Raw genomic sequence first — 23,817 nt, 5'->3', positions numbered from 1 at the left:
TTTTTAAAAAGGCTTCTGCCAAGATGAGATCAGTGGAGAAGTGATTTCGGTATAATCAGCTTCTTTGATCTTTTGGTACAAGTTATGTTTTGAGATTGGTGTTCCTGATGTATTAATTCCTAGAATAAATATTTCAGTGCCTGCTCTGTGCCAGGCACTATAGGCACTGGGACTATAACCGGGAACAAAATAAACAAAAATCTTACTTTCATGGAGCTTGTAATCCAGTGTGTGAGGTCTTATAGATAATAAACAAGTAAAACATAAAGTATGAGAGATGGTGAAAAGTATTACAGAGAAAAACAGCAAAGCTGGGATGGAAGATAGAGAGGTTTGGTGGGGAGGCAGATTTTCTGCTTTAAGTAAGGAAGCCTCACTGATAATGGACGTTTGAACAGAGTTCTGAAGGAGTAAGAGAGGGAGCCATGCATTTATCTGAGGGAAGAGCAGTCAGGGTGGAGAGAAAAACTGGAGTGAGGAGGAGGAAGGTATAGGAGAGGAGGCCAAGGTGGTCCCACTGGGCTTGTAAATCCTAGTGGGGGCCTGAACCGAAGCTCTGAGTGAGATGGGAAGCCCCAGGTGGCTGTGTAGAACCACGATGGACTCCAGCTCTGTTTTTGAAAGGTTTGCCACAGCTGCTGGTGATTGAAGCAGTGGGGCTTCTGCAGGGGCTCTTAGCTTAGAGTGGGCACCAGAGTCTGAATCATCTGGGAACCTTTCCCAGGCCAGCTACTGGGGCCATCCAGGACTCCAGGGTCAGCCGGAGCACAGGTGTGACTTCTGAGACTCACTCAGTGCCACTGCTGTAATTCTCTAACCACTGGGTGACTGTCACAGCTTCAGATTCCTGAGACCCACTTTCTTTCTTCTTTTTTTAAAAATTTATTTATTTTTGCTGCGTTGGGTCTTCATTGCTGTGCATGAGCTTTCTCTAGTTGCGGCGAGCAGGGGCTACTCTTCGTTGCGGCACGTGTGCTTCTCATTGCCATGGCTTCTCGTTGCAGAGCACGGGCTCTAGGCACGCGGGCTTCAGTAGTTGTGGCACGAGGGCTCAGTAGTTGTGGCTTGCGGGCTTAGTTGCTCTGCGGCATGCGGGCTTTTCCCGGACCCAGGGCTCAAATCCGTGTCCCCTGCATTGGCAGGCGGATTCTTAACCACTGCGCCACCAGGGAAGTCCCGAGACCCACTTTATTTCTATTGAGTCAGTCTGCAGGTGGACTTAGAAGTCTGCATCATTAACAAGATTTGGGGGTGATTTTTGAGGCCAGTGGTCCCTGGACTATACTTTGGTCTAAAGACTGTGGTTCCCAGCCCCAGACAACATCAGTCCTCTAGGTTGTTTTCTAAAAAATGCTCAGCCCCACCCCTGAAGATTCTGATTTAATTGGCCTGAGGTGGAGTTAGGTATTAGCACTGCTCCCCATGTGTTTCTAATGTGCTTCCAGGGCTAGAATCACTAGTCTGCGGGTTAATAAGCCTTATACTGGGTGTTTGATGGAGAGATTTGAATGGGTAACTGTGAGTAGGAGACTTCAGGCCCTCTGGGAAGCTAAGGCAGGGCCAGTCATGTTGCCAGGAATAACAGGAATCTTTCACAGTAATAAAAACTCTCCAGTTTATGTACTTTATCTCATTTGATTACCTCACCTCTCTGGGCCTTCATTTCCTTGCTTGTAGAGTTAGCAACTTAAATTTAATGGTTTCCTAGAATCTCTTGGGCTCTTAATCTTTCTGGTGTTGGAAGAACCTCTAATCCAGAACAGTGTTCTAGTACGTTGTTTCCTAATCTCAGTCTTACAACACCCTAAGGTGTGTCATAATTGTGGCAAGGGCTGTAGTGAATGTCTCAATACCAGTTGAAGGAAAATGTGTGCCATATGCAGTAGCACCTTGGGAAGATGAGGATGTTGGGAAACTGAAATGTGAAGTCAGACCTCCTGGTTCAGAATTCCTGAGTGGAAGGGCAGTCTGGTTGTTGGAGGCAAGCAGGAGCCTCAGTATTAGTCTTGGTTCTGGCGAGTTCCCTGTGAAGTGGCAATAGTGTTATATAAACTGTAAAGTTCCTATAAATCCACATGTGTGTATGTGGCCTGAGAGAAGCAGCCAGCCTGGGCCAATGGAGCCTGATTCTCAGGTTTGCCAGCCCCTCTCTGCAGCCAAACTGTGTTATTGGGCACCAGAGATGGTCTGAATAACCCTAAAGAATCCAGTGTCTGCAGGAACTGAGGTTACCCTGGAATAAATAATCAGGCACACTCATTGGAGCACCTCAGAACTAACTTATTTTGGACATCAGATCTAAGACACTCCCTACCCCATCCCCTGGTTTCTGACTTTATCCTCATCTGGACAGCACAGGGTCTGCTTGTTAGTTTATGTTTTGAAATGTGAAGATCCAAATAAGAAAAGGAAAAAAGTTTTCTGTATTTCCCTTCTATAGAATTGGAATAATGAGTTTCCTTCCATTCCCTTGTAAGTTTTTCCATTAATATTGTCTATATCTCTATTTAGAATCCAAATAAATGCTGGTCTGTCAAAGTTAAGACAAATGAAGTCAAGCGAGGGAACGCAGAATTACAGTGAGAGTGAGCGGAATTAGAAAAGAGACTCTTTATTCTGTCATTTGTGGGTACATGCACCTGATGGACTGTTAACTAGTTTCTCCACACGGGCCTCTAAAATTGGAATCTTGGGAGGTTATGGCCAAGCATTAGTAGTTTCCAAAGTTCCCAAGGTGATTCTGATGTCCAGTTACAATTGAGGACCACTTAGATTAAAAAAAAAAAAAAAAGGGTCTGCCAGCTTTCCCCATGTCTTCTCTTATTCTCATCCCCTGCTTGGTGCTTGTCCCTTCCCTGCCTCTCCCCCACCTGTGACTTTCCCCCAGCCTACCTGCCCCTTGGTCCCCTTGCTCACTCCTTGATCCTCTGCTTCTTCAGCCCTCCTGAGCACTGGAGGATGAGCTGTGAGGAGGGGTAACCGACCTTCACTTGCCCTGTCTCTGTCCCCTGTGCATGCATCCAATCAGCCTGACGTTTAGGGATTCAGTGGTCTGCAGGGGCACTCTGAAAAATTATGAGGTAAAGCTTGCTGGCCACTGAGGTTGGTGGCAGAATACTTAACAAACATGTGTATTTGCTATGTTTAAGGCAGTGTTGTAAGAGCTTTACAAATATTAACTCATTTAACCCCTATAACCCCCATTTTACTTATGGGGAAACTGAGACACAGAGGTGGAGGAACCTGGCCAAGGTCACATGGCTAGTAAGTAGTAGAACTGGGATTTGAACCCACGTAAAGTCTGGGCTCTGAACCAGCACACTATGCTAGGCGAAAGGGAGAAGATCTGGGACTGGGGATAGTACTATCTTTGACTACATTTGAGGCCCGCTTTGAATTAGGTTTGGAGATTCTTCTCAGGGTCTGACCTACACTTTATTATTATTAACTTACTTTAATTACATTTGCCTTCAGACCTATTAAAAAACATTTTATTTTTCTTCTTTCCTTAGGTGGTGTTTGGAAACTAGACCATGTGCCTATAGGTAGAAGTTATTCCTTTCTCCACAGCTGTACACTCCCAGCAATATTCACCACACCCTTGTTTTGAGAACCTCACTGAGGTATGATGTCTAGGCTGACCTGAGCTGGCCTTGAAGAGCTGAGAGTTTGGACACAAGTGGTTTTTTTTTTTTTCAATGTTCCTTGGTAGTTATTATTTTTAAAAATTGTGGTAAAACATACATAAGAAAATTGACCATTTTAACCATATTTTAAGGGTATCCAAGAATTTTTTATTAGTGTTTTTGTTATTATTTTTATTGAAGTATAGTTGATTTACACCATTTTAACTATTTTCAAATGTACTGTTCAGTGGCATTAAGGACATTCACATAACCATCACCACCGTCCATCTCTAGAACCTTTTCATCATCCCAAACTGAAACTCTTCACCCATTATATAACAACCCCTTTTCCTTTCTCCCCTTTATCCCCTGGTAACCACTGTTCTACTTTTTGTCTCTATGAAATTGACTGCTCTAGGTACCTCATTATCAGTGGAATCAGACGATATTTGTCCTTTTGTATATGGCTTATTTCATTTAGCATAATGCCTTTAAGGTTCATCTATGTTTTAGCATGTATCAGAACTTCATTCCTTTTTAAAGGCTGAATAATATTCCCTTTTATATTTATGTCACATTTTGTTTATCCATTCATCCATTGATGAATACTTGGGTTGTTTTCACCTTTTGGATATTGTGAATAATGTTGCTATGAACATAGATGTACAAATACCTCTTTGAGACCCCTTTCAATTCTTTTGGGTATATACCTAGAAGTGGAAGTGTTATATCCACTATGTGTAATTTTTCTTAGGAACTGCCATGCTGTTTTCCATAGTGGCTACAGTACATTCCCACCAGCGATTCACAAGGATTCCGGTATCTCCACCACATTCTCACCAACACTTGCTATTTTCTGTTTTGTTTGATAATAGCCATCCTAATGGGTGTGATCTTGGTGGTTAGCTAGTTGCACCCATAGAGTCCACTATCCAAGAGTCTGGTTCCTAGTGTGCTGAAATGTGCATATGTAGAGAAAAATAACATGATAAACTCCCATGTACTCCTCATGCAGATCCAACAGTTATCATTTCATGGCCAATCTTGTCTCATTTATACATGCCCTCCCTGCTCTCTTCCTCCTGCCCTGTGTTATTTTGAGGCAGATCCCAGATATCACATCATTTTATCTGTGAACATTTCACAGATATCTTAAAAAGATATTCCATTTTTTCTGATGGTGGAAGGGCACATAGGGATGTCCTTTGAACACGTTATTTTCTGTCATTCCCTTGGATCACCAGGGACATATGGAGTGGGCACACATTGCAGATACCTGGATGTTGGGTCCGTTGCCATGCTGGGTTGTTGGTGAAAAGCTGCCGTGGCTGGCGCCCTGCTTTCCTGCAGGAGGCTGGCTGCACTTGGGTCTGAGCAGTCATGGTGAAAGAGCGCACCCAGATCTCTTTTGAGAGGGGAAGGAGAGAAGAGAGAGGAAGAAGGGGATAAAGAAGAACATCTGTGAGGGAGACAAGAGGGGGGAAGAGAGAAAGGGACGGAGGAATGGAGAGGGGCAGAAAAAGAAAAGGGGAGTGAGAGTAGAGTACCTGGGAGAGGCATCCTTTACCAGGCCCTTGACTCAGCAGCTCTTAAACTCCTTAGTGACCTAAGGGAACTGAAGAGACACCCCAATACTAATAGTACATTTGGCCCCCACCCCAACCTTTTAATTTCGGGATATTTGGGACTGTGGTTTGCCTGTGGTAGATGAGATTGGTGGCACACCCAGAGCCACCAAACACAGGGGTACCAGAGCTGGGGAAGGAGTGATCTGCGGAATGGCCACTTTTTCTTTTCTGGGGCCCTTTTATTTGGGGAGTGGAGGCTTGGTTCCCAGCAGATCTGAGGCTACTGGCTTCCTACCTAAATTTGGGGATCCCTACTACCAAGAGATGATGCTTTTACAAAGTTCAGTGGGGGGAAACTCCTCAAGGATGGTGTGTGAACAAGAGGAGTCCTGTCTCTCTTTTTTCTGTCTCTGGGTCTTTTTCCCTTTTAACAAAGTGCAGTGTCCCTTAGTGCTGAGCTCTGTTTCAAGTAATGAAAGGAAAAGGGGGTACTGGTTACAAAGTATCAGTTTTTATCTCAGTTCTTAGCTCTGCTTAAACTTTGTTGCCTATGCCTAGTTTCCACTTGTATCATCCCAGTCAGTTGTACAGTCTTTTATAATCCCAATTCCTTTCAGTTCTATCCTCTTTTCTTCCTTTTTATCTTTTCTAAAAATCTAACAGCTTTATTGAGATGTAATTCACATGCCATACAGTTTACCCATTTAAAGTGCGTAATTCAATGGGTTTTGGTATATTCACAGAGTTGTATCCTCTTGTCTTAAGACTCAAGACCACCTTGTGTTCTCCTCTTCCCTGCGGTTCTCAGAGCTAGCCTTCCCCCTCCACTGGCGTCACACTGATCCAGTCCTCAAGACAGATGACCTTATTGTGGGGACAATGGCCAGTAGGCACTTAACACCAATAAAATATAATATTTAACTTAGTCCTGCAGGGGCCTAGGGTTCATAGACAAGTGTGACTTCAGATAGACCCTTTCCCACTGGCAAGGCCCCATCACCACTCAAGGTCTCTCTATTTATAAAAAGTTTTCAAAAGCTAAATACAAACACTGTAGCAAATTTGCCAGCTGCTTGACTGGTAATAAACTTGCTTAGGAATCTGTGACTATCCTTGAACAATCTTCGTTCTGGACAGATGAGCCTGTCACATCATTCCCCCTTTCTAATGGTGGATTACCGTCTAGTAAACATAGTGGAGCTTACACACAGAAAATAAATAAATGAGCAGTTATATAATGTGTCAGATGCTATAAGGGCTGTGAAGAAAAACAAAGCAGACTAAAGGGACAGAGATTGATGGTGAGGGTGGGGATTGGTATCTTATGCACAATGGTCATAGAAGGCTCCTGACAAAGTGGTGTTTGAATAAAGACCTGAAGGAAGTGAGGAGTGGGCCCACAGAGATCTGAGGGGAAGAACATTCCAAGCAGAGGGGATAGTAAGTGCAGAGGCTCTGAGCAGGAGTATGCCCTGCTTGGTTGAGGAGCAGTAAGGAGTCTGGAGCAGACTGGCAACAGAGAGGTGTAGGAGACAGAGGGCGGTTAGATCGTCCTGGCCATGTAGGCTGGGGTGAAGACTGGATTTTACTCTGCGTGAGGTGGGACGGTGTTGAAGGGTTTTAAGGAGAGGAGGAACATGATCTGGTGGATGATTTAAAAGCAGCACTCTGGCTGCTGTGTTGCGAGTGAGTAGTGGAGGCAAAGAGGAGAGACAAGGAGACCAGTCATCAGGCTTTTGTGGGAATCCAGGAGAGAAAAGAAGATGGTTGGAGGTGGTGAGAAATGGTTGGATTTGGTTACATTTTGGAAGTAGAGTTGACGGGATTTGCTTATGGATTGGATTAAGGGTATGAGGGAAAGAGAGGACTCAAAGATGCCAAGGTTTGGCCCAAGCAACTGGAAGGACTGAGTTGTCATTTACTGAAATGAGAAAGAATGTAGGAGGAAATCCAAGAGTTAGATTTTGGACATATTAGATTTGAGATGCCTATCCAAGTAGAAATCCAAGTCTAGAATCGAGGGATACCAATTAATTAATGATTCAGTGAGTGCCTGTCGAGGGGCTTATGAAATAGCAGAAGAGAGAACATTTTACTGGTAAGCTACATTAAAGGTAGTTTGAAGGTACTACATTAAAGGTAGAAAATTATGAGGAGAAATAAGTAAAACGAAAGGGAGCACAAGGGAGGATGAGATGACTTCTGACAAGGGCAGTCAGAGAAAGTCCCTTTCCCTTCCTTGCTTGTAGGAAGCCTGTGTCCCCTTGATGAGCCTTTTTGGTGGCACTCACAGGTATGTGGTTGAGAGGTGTTTTCAGTGGGTTGTGGAGGGGAGGGCACTCAAAAACAGGGTCTGGGCCTTCCCTTTGTGTCCTCAGTGCCTGGCATAAGTCTTGGCATTTGGTAATTATTTGATGGATGAACTTCCCCTTTCTGAGCCTCAGTTCTTCATGTATAAAATGAAGAGGTTGGACTAGACCAGTGCCCTGGAATCAACTGGGAAGCTTTTTAAAAAAATGCAGGGATCCATCCCAGGCCTACTGAATCAGAATTTCCACAGTGGAGCCTGGGATTCTGTGTTTTAAAGTCACTCCCCATGTTATTCTTTTGCAGTCAGTCCAGCAGCAGTCTGCAGACGGGCATTTGGAAGCCACTGGACCAGGTCATTTCTGAGGTCCACTTCAGCTCTAACATCCTGTGAGTCTTGTTAGAATGCTTGCAATGCAATTCTGTTCTTGGGAAATGGAATTTTTGGTTGGGGTGGAAGGGCTTAGACAGGGAGAAGAGAAGCTGCCTCTGGGTGACAGACATCTTGGGCAGGGCAGGCAGGGACAGGTGTATCAGCCAGGGTTTGGAGAGCCTTCAAGGAAAGGTTCTGGGAGGGGTGGGAGCAGTGACAACCCCCATAACATTGGGAACTAGGTGTGTTAGGCCCTGGGCATAGAGGTAAAGGATATGACCCCAATTTTCGGGAGACTCACAGACTGATGAGAAAACTTAGGATCCCAGCCTACTGTGGGAAGTGCTGCCATAGAGGAAGGGAGGAAGGGAAGGGCAGAGGACTCAGAGAAGGCATCCAGGAGGAGGGGCCCTGGAACAGGAGCTTGGGGATGAGGAGTTCTCGGGCAGATTTATGTTTGGGGCCACTCAGGAGGAACAGCTCAAGCTCTGACACCAGTGACTGAAATGTACCCTGGGAAGTGGCTGGAGAGGTGGACACAGACCAGATGGGAATGGCTTCTGCATGCTGGAAGAAGAGTTTACTTACTGAAGGTGATGGGGATTTTGAACTGGGACGTCTCTGTGATCAGATAAGTGTTTTACAGCAACCATTCTGGCAAAATATGCATTGGCAGGACTAAGACCAGATAGAGGAAAAGACAAGTGAAACGCTTTATTGTTTTGCCTTGGTCTGTTGGGGCACCTGTTTTCTTGTATACTGCTGAGAATCTCTTTGGGCTGTTCTTTGCTAATGATTAGAATGCCAGGTGCCTCATGAAATGAAGCATTGACCACTGATTGACTCAGAATGGCTGTGACTTGGGATCACTTAGACCTATAAGAAGGCCTCAGATGTGTATTCAGGAGGGCAGTAGTATGTATGTGGCAGAGAGTCTGCTTGTCTACTTTAGGACTTAAGTTTTATGTAGAAATCCAATAGTTCTAGATTAATTTGCCCAGCTGTTGTAGCCTAGCCTGTTCAAGGTCTCAGAGACCCTTCAGGTTAGTTTAATTTTACATATTAAACCAAGGCCTGCCTAAGATCCTTACATAGGTAATTGGTGACAGCATAGGGGTGAAAGCTAGTTCTCCGTGGTTCACAATTTCTTATTCTTTTAGCTCTACTATTCCCAGTCTGGGGCTTCATTCTGGGTCCAGGAACTCTTTTTTTCTGTTCCCTTTGATCCAGCTAAAGTTTCACTGAGCTCCCTTCTCCACCACCCATAGAAGCAGTGTCTCTTTCTGATCAGTGTTCCAGCCAGAGTCCAGATTGAAGTTCCTGCAAGTCATGGGAGTAGCAGCTTGCTCTTGTGCTTGCTTGCTCATTCTCTCTTTCCCCTTGCCCAGTTTCCATTCCTGGTACAGAAGTTCTCCCACCTGGGAACAAACTCAAGTACTTTCTTAGGGTCTGCTAAATAATCTCTCTCTCTCTCTCTCTCTCTCTCTGTCTCATACAGTTTGAGTTATTTTTTGCTTTATTATCCCCTGGGATGTTCCTTCTGAAATAGAAAGCTGGGGGAAATTTTATTTATCCATTTTTATTTATTTATTTATTTTTATAAATTTATTTTATTTTTGGCTGCATTGGGTCTTTGTTGCTGCATGTGGGCTTTTCTCTGGTTGTGGCGAGTGGGGGCTACTCTTCGTTGTGGTGCACGGGCTTCTCATGGCGGTGGCTTCTCTTGTTGTGGAGCACAGGCCCTACGTGTGTGGGCTTCAGTAATTGTGGTACGCGGGCTCAGTAGTTGTGGCTCGCGGGCTCTAGAGCGCGGGCTCAGTAGTTGTGGTGCGTGGGCTTAGTTGCGCCGCGGCATGTGGGATCTTCCTGGACCAGGGCTCGAACCTGCGTCCCCTGCATTGGCAGGCAGATTCTTAACCACTGCGCCACCAGGGAAGTCCCTATTTATCCATTTTTAAACTCTTAACTGTTATAACAATAATTGAACACAGTTTATATCAATATCTACGCCATATTCAGTCATGTGGGGCAGTAGGGTAAAGAGTTCACCTACAGGTTGTAAAACGTACATACTCATCCTTCCTTCTAGTCCTCATCCAACAAGGTGGCAAATAAAAGGAAACAATTTTGTTGTTTCACAGCCCAGTGTTCCCTAAATCATGTGGTCTTTCATTTTCATCGTATAAATCTGTGATGTTATTTGTTTCCGTGTTTCATTAGACAGAATATACTGAATAGAGATCAGACTTTTCTTAAATTTGGAGTGTATCTGCCCCCTTGATGTTCTGTTATTGCTGAACTTAATATTATTAAGAAAAACAGGTGGGGCTTCCCTGGTGGCGCATCGGTTGAGAGTCCGCCTGCCGATGCAGGGCACATGGGTTTGTGCCCCGGTCCAGGAAGATCCCACGTGCCATGGAGCGGCTGAGCCCGTGAGCCATGGCCACTGAGCCTGCGCGTCCGGAGCCTGTGCTCCGCAACGGGAGAGGCCACAACAGTGAGAGGCCCGCGTACCGCAAAAAAAAAAAAAAAAAAAAAGAAAAAGAAAAACAGGTGACCAAGTTTAACGTTATTTGAAATTCAAAGGCTTCAGTGCTGAGGGAAAGAAAGCTCATGGATTTAGTGACAATTCCTTGTTTTTAGTTTCTCAGAGCCTTTAAAAAAAAAATTATAGATTTGAATAAGTGTGGATGTTACTACATTTATATATTTTACCTTTAACAATATCAGTATATTTTCTGACTAATGGATTAAGTTGTTGTTGTTGGTTTTGGTCTATATCTTTTATTTACTTCAAACTTCAAAAATGCTGCCCTCTGCTCTCTAGTGTTTGAGGTTTGATGAACAAACCTATACTTCAATTATGTTCCCCCTTTCCCCTAAATCTTCATCTCTCTAGAATAAAATAGAGTTCTAATTTTTAGGCTCTTATTAGAAAGCTCTTCCATCTACTCAGTCTCATTTCTCAGGACCTTTTCCAACTCTCGTACATCTTTCTCTTTTTTTTTTTTTTTTAAGAAGATGTTGGGGGTAGGAGTTTATTAATTAATTAATTTATTTTTGCTGTGTTGGGTCTTTGTTTCTGTGCGAGGGCTTACTCTAGTTGTGCCAAGCAGGGGCCACTCTTCATCACGGTGTAAGGGCCTCTCACTATTACGGCCTCTCTTGTTGCAGAGCACAGGCTCCAGACGCGCAGGCTCAGTAGTTGTGGCTCACGGGCCTAGTTGCTCCGCGGTATGTGTGATCCCCCCAGACCAGGGCTCGAACCCGTGTCCCCTGCATTAGCAGGCAGATTCTCAACCACTGCGCCACCAGGGAAGCCCTGGTACATCTTTCTTAAAGTGTGGGGAGCCAAAACTGCTCAGCACATCTCTCTGTGGACACTGAGTGGTTGTGAATAAGGGCAGGATCACAAGTTTTATTTTGTTTCCAGTGTCCTTTCTGATAATGCCCAGTGTTTTCTGGGCCTTTTGTGATGAAACATGCAACGTGGTGTCTTAAGGGAACAGTCTAAGCTGATGCTTCTTTATTGAACAGTTTAGCTTAGAACCCATTATTCTAACCATAACCATATATATTCTAGTATAATTGGAATTGCTTTTCCCTAAACGTTCCTTCACATTTGCTTTCACTAATGCTACTTTGCCATAATTTCGCCTATTCATACAGCCTCCTTAGAACTTGTCTTTTAATTTCGCATTTTCATTTCTGGAACAGCTTTTAGGCCATTTGCAGTCTTGAAGGTTTCATTTTATTGCTTCAACAAATATTTATTGACTGCCTAATGGAGAATGCAGTGGTGAATGAGACAGATAAGTCTCTTCCCTCATGAATCTTACAACCTAATGTTTTTCTGCTAGATTATTGGTTACCAAAGCATTGAGACCTCCTTTTCAAATTAATTTTTTCATGGACTCTCATTCAGTAATGGTGTTTTTAATGGCTGGTCATTGGGAACATATTTGTGGATATGAAGTTGGGTCCCCAATGGGTTGGGAACTATCATTCTAGGCAATTTATGAAAGCATTGCGCTCCAGTCCAGAACTGGTCAGTGGGTTAAAAAACACCGTCGTTCATGGTTTCCCATAAATGACAATCACATAAAGACAAACATACATGCAACATGGAATTCAGTGTGTTGTTTTTTTGGTGGAATTTTGGCATTAGAAATTCTGCCTACTAGTTCTGCCATAATCATATTGTTTTTATCTCCTCAAAGAATTCGAATAGGTTAATTAGGCCTGATGAGGCCGTTTTAAAATTAAGGTGTTCTTCCCTCCCTCTCACCTAGTTGTTATGTTTACTTAACTGTTTGGCAAAATTTCCTGGGCAGCTAGTAGACCCTGTAATAAATACTGGGTATTTATATTCACTTTAACATTTTTTTTAGTTTCCAGATCTTCCCTGAATAGAAACTTACCCTGAGAGGATACAGCGTCAGTCTGCCAGTTCACCCCCAAGGGGGTTGTATGTATCGTAGCATGGTTCCACCTTCTCACCTTTGAGTGAAATTTGCTCTTGGCCTAGGGCTCAGAGAACCGGGGAGCCTGCCTTGTCTGTTGACTAGGCCATTCTAGATCACTGGGTGAGCTCACCATGCGTGGCTCTAGCTTGTTCAGATGCTTCAGGGTAAACCCTGCTGAGTGCTCTGCAGGGTGAGCCATGGTTCCTAGGCTGGTATTTGTGGGCATGGGGCAGGGGCCATCACCTCTGGGTCCTGAGGACTGCCCCCAGGCAAGGTAGGCAGGCAGCCGTCTGTGGTTTGCTCTTTCCAACTTCGGCTGCTTGCAACAAGTTGCAGACACTGGTGTATGCTGAAGCTTTTTATTTTGACTACACCTTTAATTTTAATTAAGTTACTTCACCGATTTTTCTAGCTGGCAGTCCCTTGCTGAGTCATGCCACATGTGCTTAAAGAGTTTTATAGTGATGATTTTTAGAGTCCTCTGTAAGAAGCTCCCCCAATTTTTTTTTAATATAAATTTATTTATTTTATTTTATTTATTTATCTTTGGCTGCGTTGGGTCTTCGTTGCTGCATGCGGGCTTTCTCTAGTTGCGTGGGTGGGGGCTACTCTTCATTGCAGTGCATGGGCTTCTCATTGCAGTGGCTTCTCTTGTTGTGGAGCTCAGGCTCTAGGCACGAGGGCTCTAGAGCACAGGCTGGTAGTTGTGGCGCATGGGGCTTAGGTGCTACGCGGCATGTGGGAGTCTTCCCGGACCAGGGCTTGAACCCGTGTCCCCTGCATTGGCAGGTGGGTTCTTAACCACTGCACCACCAGGGAAGCCCCAAGTGCCTCAGATTTTTTTGGCCTGCCTAATTTCTTCTTTTCATAGGTTAAAAATATAATTTAATAAAATTACTTAAGCAATAAAATTTGAAATAAATCGTTTGAATAAATAATTTGAAAATGTAGATAAAAAGGAAAGAAAATAATTTCATTATCTGTTGAGATATTTTTGACATTTTAGAGTATTCCTCTAGGCTTTTTCATAAGAACTATGTATAGTAAAAAAATTTTTTTGTTTTAAATAAAGATTGTACTGTGTGTACACTTCAGTATCTTTTTTCTTCATTTTAGGAGCATTTCTCATAGTCTTAAATATTGATCTATAATGATGCCTAGTATTTAATTGTGTAAATAGACCATAATTTATTGAACCAACTTCCTATTGTTGGGACTTTAGGTTGTGTCTCATTTTTTGTTATAAAATAATTTTGTTATAAATAATTCTGTAATGATTATTTTTGTCACATGCATCTCTATTTCCTTAGGATAAATATCTGGAAGTGGAATTATTGAGTCTTATGTATGTATTGCTAAATTGCTCTTTAGACAGGTTGTATCAATTTCTATTACTTTCAAAATGCTTATTTTGCTACATCTCTGCCAACACTGGGGATTATTAGTTTTTGAAAACTTTGGTCAATTTAATAAGCCAAAAATGTTTCTCATTATTTCAATTTGTGTTTCTCTAATTTTTTGTGAGGTTGCAACTTTTGTTACGTATGAATTGTCCGTTTGTGGTTGTTCTTTTTTTAAGTGCCTGCTCATCACTTTTGCTTATTTTTCTAATATGTTGATTATCTTTTACTAACTACTTTTTAAGGGCCTTTTACATATTAATAAAGATATTAATGATAGTAATTATTATATGTTGCAAATCTTCCTTTTGGTTGTTTGCTTTTTAACTATGTGTTGGCAGGTTTTTGATGAATAGAACTTTTTATTGGTAGTCTTTTTCTTTGCAGTTTCTCCTTTGCTTTTTTTTTCTACTTTGTTTTTTTTTGGCTGAGTTGGGTTTTCTTTGCTGCGTGCTGGCTTTCTCTAGTTGCGGTGAGCAGGGGCTACTCTTTGGTGCGTGGGCTTCTTATTGCGGTGGCTTCTATTATTGTTGAGCATGGGCTCTAGGTGCACGGGCTTCAGTAGTTGTGGCGCACGGGCTTAGTTGTGCCGCGGCATGTGGGATTTTCCCGGACCAGGGATCGAACCTGTGTCCCCTGCATTGGCAGGCGGATTCCTTTTTTTTTTTTTTTAACCTCTTTATTGGAGTATAATTACTTGACATTGTTGTGTTAGTTTCTGCTGTATAACAAAGTGAATCAGCTATACATATACATATATCCCCGTATCCCCTCCCTCTTGCATCTCCCTCCCACCCTCCCTATCCCACCCCTCTAGGTGGTCACAAAGCACCGAGCTGGTCTCACTGTGCTATGTGGTTGCTTCCCGCTAGCTATCTATTTAACATTTGGTAGTGTATATATGTCAATGCCACTCTCTCACTTCGTTGGCAGGCAGATTCTTAATCACTGCACCATCAAGGAAGTCCCTCTCCTTTGCTTTTATAACAGGGTACATTTTGATTAATTTCTACTTTCTACTTATAAACAATGCGATATTTACTTTAGAGCAGAGTTTAAAGAAATACAGACACTTGGGCACACTGTGAGTCTTTTTTTAAAAAATATTTATTTATTTATTTATTTGGCTGCACCAGGTCTTAGTTGCAGCGTGCAGGATCTAGTTCCCTGATCAGGGATCGAACCCGGGCCCCCTGCATTGGGAGCACGGAGTCTTAACCACTGGACCACCAGGAAAGTCCCCCACTGTAAGTCTTTTAACAGTTATCGATTGCTGCTGATTTTGGTTGTCTTTACTAGGGCTAAATAGAAAACAGGATTTGATCTTTGGCTTTTAAAAAGTATCAGCCTTGGTATTTAAAATTCAAAGGTTATAAAAGTTTTTCCTGCTGCTGATGTTGAGCTGCCACACCATTTATTAGCTCTGATTTTCCTAGCAAAAGATACCTTTTGCTCTGACCTCTGACCATTCTTGGCCAATCCCTGAGATTTCTCTGTGTGGAGAACATCATTACTTTCATGTTGTATCTCTCTGCTTCAAGCCTCTGTGACTTGGAGTTAAACAGTAGTAGGCTTCTCGATAATCCTTGCACACACTGCCAACTACTGCCCCTCCTCCCCCACAGGCTTTTCCCAGCACCTTAAGAAGACTAATCTATTCCACCCTTCTCCCTCAATCTTTTTTTCCTAGACTGAAGGGGGGTGGGGGGGAGTTGGAGATAAGCTTATAAAGCAAATACCACATAGGTGTTTCCTTATAGTTGGGATCAGCCTGCAAAGTAGTTCACTTGGTATTGGGATGCTGATTGCTTCCAATGATAACCAGTATATTCCCCTCGCTTATGGGCTCCAACAGTTTTATTCCACCAAACAATCATTTGTTGTCCAGAAACTTTACATCTCATTTCAGCGAGATATTCTGCCCACTCATATTTAGTTAACTGGTATTTCACTTTATTAGTATCTACCATAATTAGATATCTTCCCAATGGGACGGTCTGTTTCATTTTCCGTGAGAACTCTCTTAAGAAGGCAGATGTGTTTTGTTGGGGCTTGGTGGGGTGGGACAAGAAACCAAACCTGCAAGCCTGTTGATCCCATGGGATGGCAATAGATATATCTCTGCCAGCTGTTCCCCTGTGGTTCTAATTTTTGTTCTTTTCTTTATTTTCCCTTTTTAAAATTATAAAGGCAGTCTACCAGCACACACACACAAAAGTTGTGAAAAATTAACACACCAGTGATCCCACCACCCTGCATAAATTACTTTTCTCTTTTAATCTTGGCTCAAATGGATACTTAGTTTTACATTGTCATAGTTTGACAACATTTTTGTATGTGTTTTTTATTTTAATCTTAACACTGTAAGTAATTTTTCATGTTGCTACATAGATTTCATAATTGGGATTTTTAATAACTACATAATAGTCTATCAGTTACTTAACCATTCCCTGTCCTTGGACATTTAGATTCTTTGTGTGTATGTGGGTGTCTCCTTTTTGTATTGTTTTAATAATGCTGTATACTTTTGCATATAGCTTTTGGGAATTTTTGTTCTTAGGATAAATTTCTGGCAGTGGGGTTCCTGGACCCAAGGATTTGCCCCTGACCTCGTTCTGTGCAGCTACTGTACTGCTTTCTAAAAGAGTTGTGTCAATCTGCATCCACAAAGGCTTTCAGTACAAACATGGTGTAGGAAATACTGAAGCAAATAAGGCTCTGGGATGCTGAAGCAGATGCAGGATTTATGGGCTGAACAAGGGAGATAGTGGGTTTTTTCTTCCTCTTTCCAGCAGGTTTGAGCCAGGCAGCTTCATGTCTTATCTAAGTGTGAGTATTTTAGTAACTTCCTAAGGGAAGGCCTCTTTCGTAGGGCCTTGGGTTTCCTCCTTTGCAGTAGTTTTTGTAGCTCTGCTTCTACAGATCATGAAGGAAACAGGTGGATTTTCTTTCCTTTGTGTATTAAGTTAAAATAAAATTTAGGGCTTCTCTAAAACTATTCTCTGGCCAGTTTGATAACTGTGTGTTTCTTTGAGAGTCACCCTGTCCCTCAGGTTTAGTGATCCATTCACCAACCAATAACAGATTTGGGGTGAAAATTAAGGAATCAAGCAGACACTGACTAGAGAAAAAAATACCTAGGGGATGACATAATCTGTTAGAGTTTGTTTAATCCTGGCAGTGGTAAATCATTTTGGATTTGCTTGGATTCATGCAGCAAAAAACCAAGTTATACAAAGTTAATGATTAATTACTAAGTAAATTAGCAGAAGTTATAGCCAAGTCTCATATGAATCAGAAGTTTTCTAAAGAACGGAGGTGCTGAGCCATGCTTTTTGTTTTTAAAAGGGCTGAGTGATTGGTTTTTTGCTAATGCTTATGATCATCGAGTGATGATATTCTCTGAGAAATTGAGGGAGTGTGGTGTGAGTGTACCCTCTTTTTGGCTCTGGAGTGTGGTGTGAGTGTACCCTCTTTTTGGCTCTGCAACCAACCAGGAATTTCAAGGTATTAATGTGTAGAGCCTACCAGGCAGACTTGTCACTACATACTAACTTTTCTTTCCACTCCTCCCCCAATGTCCCCAGCATTTTGGAAACCTGTTGGGGTAAAACTCAGGTGTGTGACTTCCCATAGCGTGGGGATTTGTGCATGTGCGTGCTGGCTGCATGTGTGTTAGCGAGATGGGTTTGTGATGAAGATGATGCTGGACAGAGCCCAGTGGGATCCTGGTGATCACTGATTCTGTTCTCTGTTTCTGTTACAGCCCTTGCCAGCATCCAGCCATGGGGGATATGAAAACTCCAGATTTTGATGACCTTCTGGCTGCCTTTGACATCCCAGACCCCACCAGCCTTGATGCCAAGGAGGCCATCCAGACCCCCAGTGAGGAGAATGAGAGTCCCCTCAAACCTCCAGGCATGTGTATGGATGAGAATGTGTCCTTGTCTCACTCAGGATCAGCCTCAGATGTGCCAGCCGTGAGTGTCATCGTCAAGAACACCAGCCGCCAGGAGTCATTTGAAGCGGAGAAAGACCACGTCGCTCCCAGCCTCCTACACAATGGATTCCGGGGCTCGGACCTGCCTCCGGATCCCCACAACCTAGGCCACAACTGTGGGAAGTTTGATTCCACTTTCATGAATGGAGATAGTACCAGGAGTTTCCCCGGCAAGCTGGAACCTTCCAAGTCAGAGCCCTTACCAACCTTTAACCAGTTCAGTCCAATCTCCAGCCCCGAACCCGAGGATGCCATCAAAGATAATGGGTTTGGGATAAAGCCCAAGCACGCTGACAGTTACTTCCCACCCCCTCCTGGGTGTGAGTCTGTGGGGGGCCCGGTCCTGGAGGCTCTGACTAAGTTTCCAGTCCCAGAGCTGCATATGTTTGATCACTTTTGTAAGAAAGAGCCCAAGCCAGAACCCCTGCCCCTGGGGAGTCAGCAGGAGCACGAGCAAGGTGGGCAGAAGGCAGTGGAACCTCACAAGGAGCTGGATACCAGTCGATTCTTTGGGGAAGCTTTGGAGTTCAACAGCCACCCCGGCCACAGTATCGGAGAGCCTAAGGGGCTTGCCTCGGAGCTAGGTACCTGCTCGTCAGTGCCCCCTAGGCAGCGTCTTAAGCCAGCTCATTCCAAGCTGTCCTCTTGTGTTGCAGCCTTGGTGGCCCTGCAGGCTAAACGAGTGGCCAGTGTCACCAAGGAGGATCAGCCTACCCACACAAAGGATCCCTCAGGGCCCACAAAAGAGGGCTCCAAAGGCAGCCCCAAAATGCCCAAGTCACCAAAGAGTCCCCGGAGCCCTCTGGAGGCCACTAGAAAAAGTATCAAGCCATCAGACAGCCCTCGGAGCATCTGCAGTGACAGCAGCAGCAAAGGCTCCCCTTCTGTGGCTGCCAGCTCCCCACCAGCAATTCCCAAAGTCAGAATCAAAACCATTAAGACATCATCAGGGGAAATCAAACGGACTGTCACAAGGATCCTACCAGACCCTGACGATCCCAGTAAGTCCCCTGCTGGGTCACCTCTAGGAAGCGCCATTGCTGAGGCCCCGAGCGAGGTGCAGGAGGATGAGGTCACTGCCCTGTCTGGGGCGGAGCACTTTCTTGAGGTGGGCACAAATTCAGGGAGCCCTCAGGGTGACAGGAAGGGGGATGAGAGCATGACAAAAGCCAGTGAATCTTCAACTTCCTGCTGCAGCTCTGGGTCCCGGGGCCCAAAGGGGGCTGCCTCGGGCTCACAGATGGGCAAGAAGCAGCAGCAGAGCACAGCACTGCAGGCATCCACCCTGGCCCCTGCCAACCTCCTGCCCAAAGCCGTGCACCTGGCCAACCTGAATCTGGTCCCCCACAGTGTGGCCGCGTCCGTGACGGCCAAGTCCTCAGCACAGAGGCGGAGCCAGCCACAGCTCACGCAGATGTCGGTGCCCCTGGTCCACCAGGTGAAAAAGGCCGCCCCACTGGTTGTGGAGGTCTTCAACAAGGTCCTCCACAGCTCCAACCCCGTGCCCCTCTACGCGCCAAATCTCAGCCCGCCTGCGGACAGCAGGATCCACGTGCCGGCCAGTGGGTACTGCTGCCTGGAGTGTGGGGATGCGTTTGCCTTAGAGAAGAGCCTGAGCCAGCACTACAGCCGGCGGAGCGTCCACATCGAGGTGCTGTGCACACTGTGCTCCCAGACGCTGCTCTTCTTCAACAAGTGCAGCCTGCTCCGGCATGCCCGTGACCACAAGAGCAAGGGTCTCGTCATGCAGTGCTCTCAGCTGCTTGTGAAGCCCATCTCTGCGGACCAAATGTTCGTGTCGGCCCCCGCGAACTCCACGGCACCAGCAACCCCGGCTCCCCCCTCCTCCCCCAAACACGGCCTCACTTCAAGCAGTGCCAGCCCCCCACTCCCAGCTTTGCCACTCTACCCAGACCCTGTGAGGCTCATCCGGCACAGTATCAAGTGTCTCGAATGTCACAAGCAGATGCGAGACTACATGGCTATGGCTGCACATTTCCAGAGGATGACGGAGGAAACCGAGGGGCTGGTAAGCAGACCCTCTCTGTGATAGTTGTCAGGCCCCTGGTTCGCACGGTTCCATGACTGGGCATGGAGAGAGAAGCTCATTGATGTGGGGCAGTGTGGCATCTTAAGAGTCCTAGAAGAGGAATCTGGCTTGCTGGTTAGCGACCCACCTGGATATTTAGTGCTTGGTGTTTATTGGGAAAAGCATCCTGCCCACAACTGAGGGGAGACCCTGAAGATTTAACGAGTGTATTTACGGACACTCCGCTCCCACTCCAGTGGGCTCTCAGGGTCCATTGTTGGGCCGGGGCTAGGGCTCTGCTGGATGGTCCCCTGGTCTCTGGCAGCTGTCAGCACAGTCCTTGCACGTGCCCAAAGAACTTGGGGGCAGAGGTAGGTGCATCACTGCCCTGCGCCTCAGTCTGTACTTCTAAGAACCTTGTCTTTACCAAGTTGTTGTGCCCCACGGTGGACATAGCTGTTTTTGCAGAATCCCTTTGGGGAAGCTGTCATAGGGCCAGTAGCAGGGTTGATGTGGAAGGAGAGTAGACTGACATGTGGGCCCTGAGTCAAAGGCTTTGGGGCCTCTTCCCTTCATCTCTGTTCTCACTACTAAGAAAGCAGCTGCCCTTATCTCTTGTTCCGATTCTTGGTTATGCTTGATGAGAACTTGATGAGTGTGTGAGTGTGTGTGTGTGTGTGTGTGTGTGTGTGTGTGTGTGACTTAAGGCATTCCATGCTGAAAACACCCTTTGGCACCTTGTGTGTCGGTTGTTGTCTGTATTAGCAAGGTACTCTGAAGAAGCAGGCCTCCAGAAGGCTTTTCTCTTCCCTCTTCAGGTGGCTCCCTTAACAACTTAGCCAAGCCCAGCCCCTCACCAAGCCTCCCTAAGCCAGGGCCACAGAGGCCTGGAAGGAAAGCAGACCAGCTCTTTTTACTTCAGTTCACAGTGACCCACGCACCTGTTGGTGTCTTGATGAGCTCTGCCCTTGTTTATTGAGTGTTCCCTGTGTGCACAGAGGCTCTGTGTCAAGAGCAGGGTTGCCCGTAGGAGGAAGTCACACCATTCTTCCAGGAGCTCACGATGGCTCAGCAAGGGCAGGGCTCCCCACCCGAACTGCTAGAGTGTGCGGCAGGCTAAGGGCTGAAAACAGGCTTGTAACATAGTTGCATAGAGTTCCTCAGAGGGACTAATTCCTCGTGGTTCCAGGCATAGGGAGGGTGCCACGTGGACATGACATTTGAGCTGGACCTGCAAGGATGAGTTTGGAGGAGGGGGAGGGGCAAGGGGTGTTCCAGGTATAGGGCAAAGGTATGGGAAAGTGCAAAGTGGTTTGAGGAACAGGGAGTTGTTGGGAGGGAGACCAGCCTTGGGAGTGTTGGGCTAGAGACAGGAGGTAGAATTCAGTAGGCAGCCCCTGAAAGGGGCCAGCAAGCTGCTGTAAGTCCCTGTTGCCTCTCATCTTCACCTTCTCTGTTTCAGTTTGCATTTTCTTTCTAATGAGTCAGGTGGAGTGTGGGTCCCCCAGGCCCTTTCCTCTGGGGCTTCAGGTATTCCTGCTGTACCAGCATGATTAACTTGGACAGGATCACTTCTTCTGGGTCATCTGATCAGAACCTTTGCCAGTGAAGGTCTGATACCTGTGCCTGTGGTTTTTCCCCCACACTTTTCTTCACTCGCCTTTTAAAATCTGAGCAGGCTAAGGTCTGGGTGTAGGATCCCAGGCTGGCACCCTTCTCATCCTGCATCTTCTCTGTGTCATTCTCCTTCAGTGGGAGCTGGACAAGAGGGCCCCCCCAGAGGGAAAGGGAGGGGCTGCTGTGAGGCTTCTCTCAGTCCAGCTCTGTTCTCTCACAAAATCTCCTGCCAATAAATGTGGCCTCAGAGTCTCAGGGAAAGGGGAAGGCTTGAGTTCTGGGATCAAAATCTAACCTTGATGGCCGTTGGCTTTGGGTTTCCCAAGATGGTACCCAAGCTTTAGGCCATATGAGGGGCAGGCAGTGGACCAGTGGGTGGGGTTGGGCTCCACTCTGCTGGAGGGACTGTAGGACAGCATGTTTGGGCCTTTGACTTCTTCCTGGGAGTCTGAACCACTTATGCCTCCCTCTGCAGTGGCTGGAGGGGGTCCTTCCCCTTACATTCCAAGCCACCTTGTTGGGCAGATGTCAGCACAAAGAGATTACTTCTTCTTGTTCTTAAGCTTTTGTTTAACTATGTCATTATCACACCTAACAAAATTAATAACAGTTCTTTAACATTGTCTAATACAATTCATATTCAAATTTTCCATTCATGTCAAAATTGTATTTTTACAGTTGAGCTTGTTTTGAATCAGAATCCAGATGTGGACCAAGTGTTGTGTTTGTTTGTTATATCTTTGAAATTTCTCAATCTAGAGCAGTACCTTTTCCTACTCCACCCAACAAGGGCTCCCCGCCCCCCCTTATTTTTCACATCATTGTTTTGTTGAAGAAACTGGTTCGTGTGTCCTGAGAACTTTCCAGGACAATTCTGGGTTTCACTGATTGCTTCCTGAGAATTTTTCAGGATAATTTTGAGTTTGATTGCTTCCTCATACAGTTAATTTGTTCTATACCCCATATTTTATCTGTAGACTAGAAGTTAGCAATGAAGACTTGATTAGATTCATCTTGAGGAATGGGAAATCTGTGTTCTTCATAATTCATTACTTCAGGGAGGCACAATGTGCTTGATTGTCTCCGTTTTAATGATGCTAAACTTGATCAGTGAGTTTAGGTTGGTGATGTTCAGATCCCTTCCTTATAAAGTTTCCTATCTTTTTACCTAATGATTTTAGCAGCCGTTAATAATTGCTGCTTGAGACAGTAATTTTATTAGGAGTTGCAGGAGGTTGTTTTAAATTTTATTATTTCTTTCTCATTTATTAGCTGGAATTCTGTATAAAATCTTTTCCTCTTCCTTGAGGGCTATTAGGTTACGCTGAAATACAGTTTATGTTGGAAAAGTGGATAAATTTGTTTCCCTCAGTTAACAGTTTTCACAGTAGTGAATTGATGCCCCAACAATCTTAAATGGTGTTTTGAGAGTCCCTCCTCTATTATTTTTAAAAATTGTGGTAAAATACACGTAACATAAAGTTTACCATCTTAACCATTTTTTAAGTGTACAGTTTAGTAGCGTTAAGTACATTCACATTGTTGTGAAGTCAGTTTCCAGAACTCTTTTCATCTTGCAGAGCTGAAACTCTAAACCTATTAAATAACAACTCCCTATTCTCCCCTCCCCTTTCCCCCTGGCAACCACCATTTTACTTTCTGTTTCTATGAATTTGACTATTCTAGGTAGCTCACATAAATGGAATCATACAGTGTTTGTCTCTTTTTGACTGGCTCATTTCACTTAGTATAATATCTTCAAGGTTCATACATATTTTAGCATTTGACAGAATTTCCTTTCTTTTTAAGGCTGAATAATATTCTGTTGTTGTATATACCACATTTTGTTTATCCATTCATTCACTGATGGACACTTGAGTTGCCTCCAGTTGTATTATGAATAATGCTGCTATCAACATGGTGTACAGATAACCTTTTCAGGACCTTACTTTCAATTCTTTTTTTGTGTGATCAAGTATTTTATTTTATTTTATTATAGTTGCTGTACAATATTATGTTAGTTAGAGGTGTACAATACAGTGATTCACAATTTTTAAAAGTTATACTCCAAAATTTATAGTTATCGTAAATTACTGGCTATATTCCATGTGTTGTACAATATCAGTTCTTTTGGGTATATATCCAGAAGTGGAATTGCTGGATCATATGGTAATTCTATTTTTAATTTTTCGGGGAGCCCCCATACTGTTTTCTACAGTGGCTGTACTATTTTACATTCCCACCAGTAGTGCACATGGGTTCCAATTTCTCCACATCCTCACCAGCATTTGTTATTTTCTGTTTTTTTCATAGTAGCCACCCTAATCGGTATGAGGTGACTTCCTCTATTATTTTTAGTGGTAGTGTTATAATGAACTTATTGGTTTCTATATATTCAGTATGTTTATATGTTCAGTCATTCTTTTTTTTT

General features: G+C 44.5%; 1 protein-coding gene across 4 annotated transcripts in view; it reads left to right on the top strand.

Annotated features, from left to right (window-relative positions):
• The window catches only part of ZNF592 (zinc finger protein 592), a 59,521-nt gene that overhangs the window by 9,789 nt on the left and 25,915 nt on the right, over positions 1-23,817 (top strand). Inside the window, exons 1-3 of one of the 4 annotated variants that reach the window (XM_030878538.2) lie at positions 3,581-3,623; positions 7,808-7,891; positions 17,507-19,769. In XM_030878538.2, the coding sequence (XP_030734398.1) occupies positions 17,526-19,769 (2,244 nt within the window). In that variant the 5' untranslated portion in view covers positions 3,581-3,623; positions 7,808-7,891; positions 17,507-17,525. Of the gene's footprint in view, positions 1-3,553; positions 3,624-7,807; positions 7,892-17,506; positions 19,770-23,817 lie in introns of those variants that run through there. The other 3 variants (XM_030878541.3, XM_060293805.2, XM_060293804.1) reach the window with 3 other exon arrangements.

This window comes from Globicephala melas, chromosome 2 (assembly GCF_963455315.2).
Source record: "Globicephala melas chromosome 2, mGloMel1.2, whole genome shotgun sequence".
NCBI classification, from domain to species: domain Eukaryota; kingdom Metazoa; phylum Chordata; class Mammalia; order Artiodactyla; family Delphinidae; genus Globicephala; species Globicephala melas.
The sequence above is the reverse complement of the archived record's forward strand: the minus strand, read 5'-3'. Positions and strand labels throughout refer to the sequence as shown.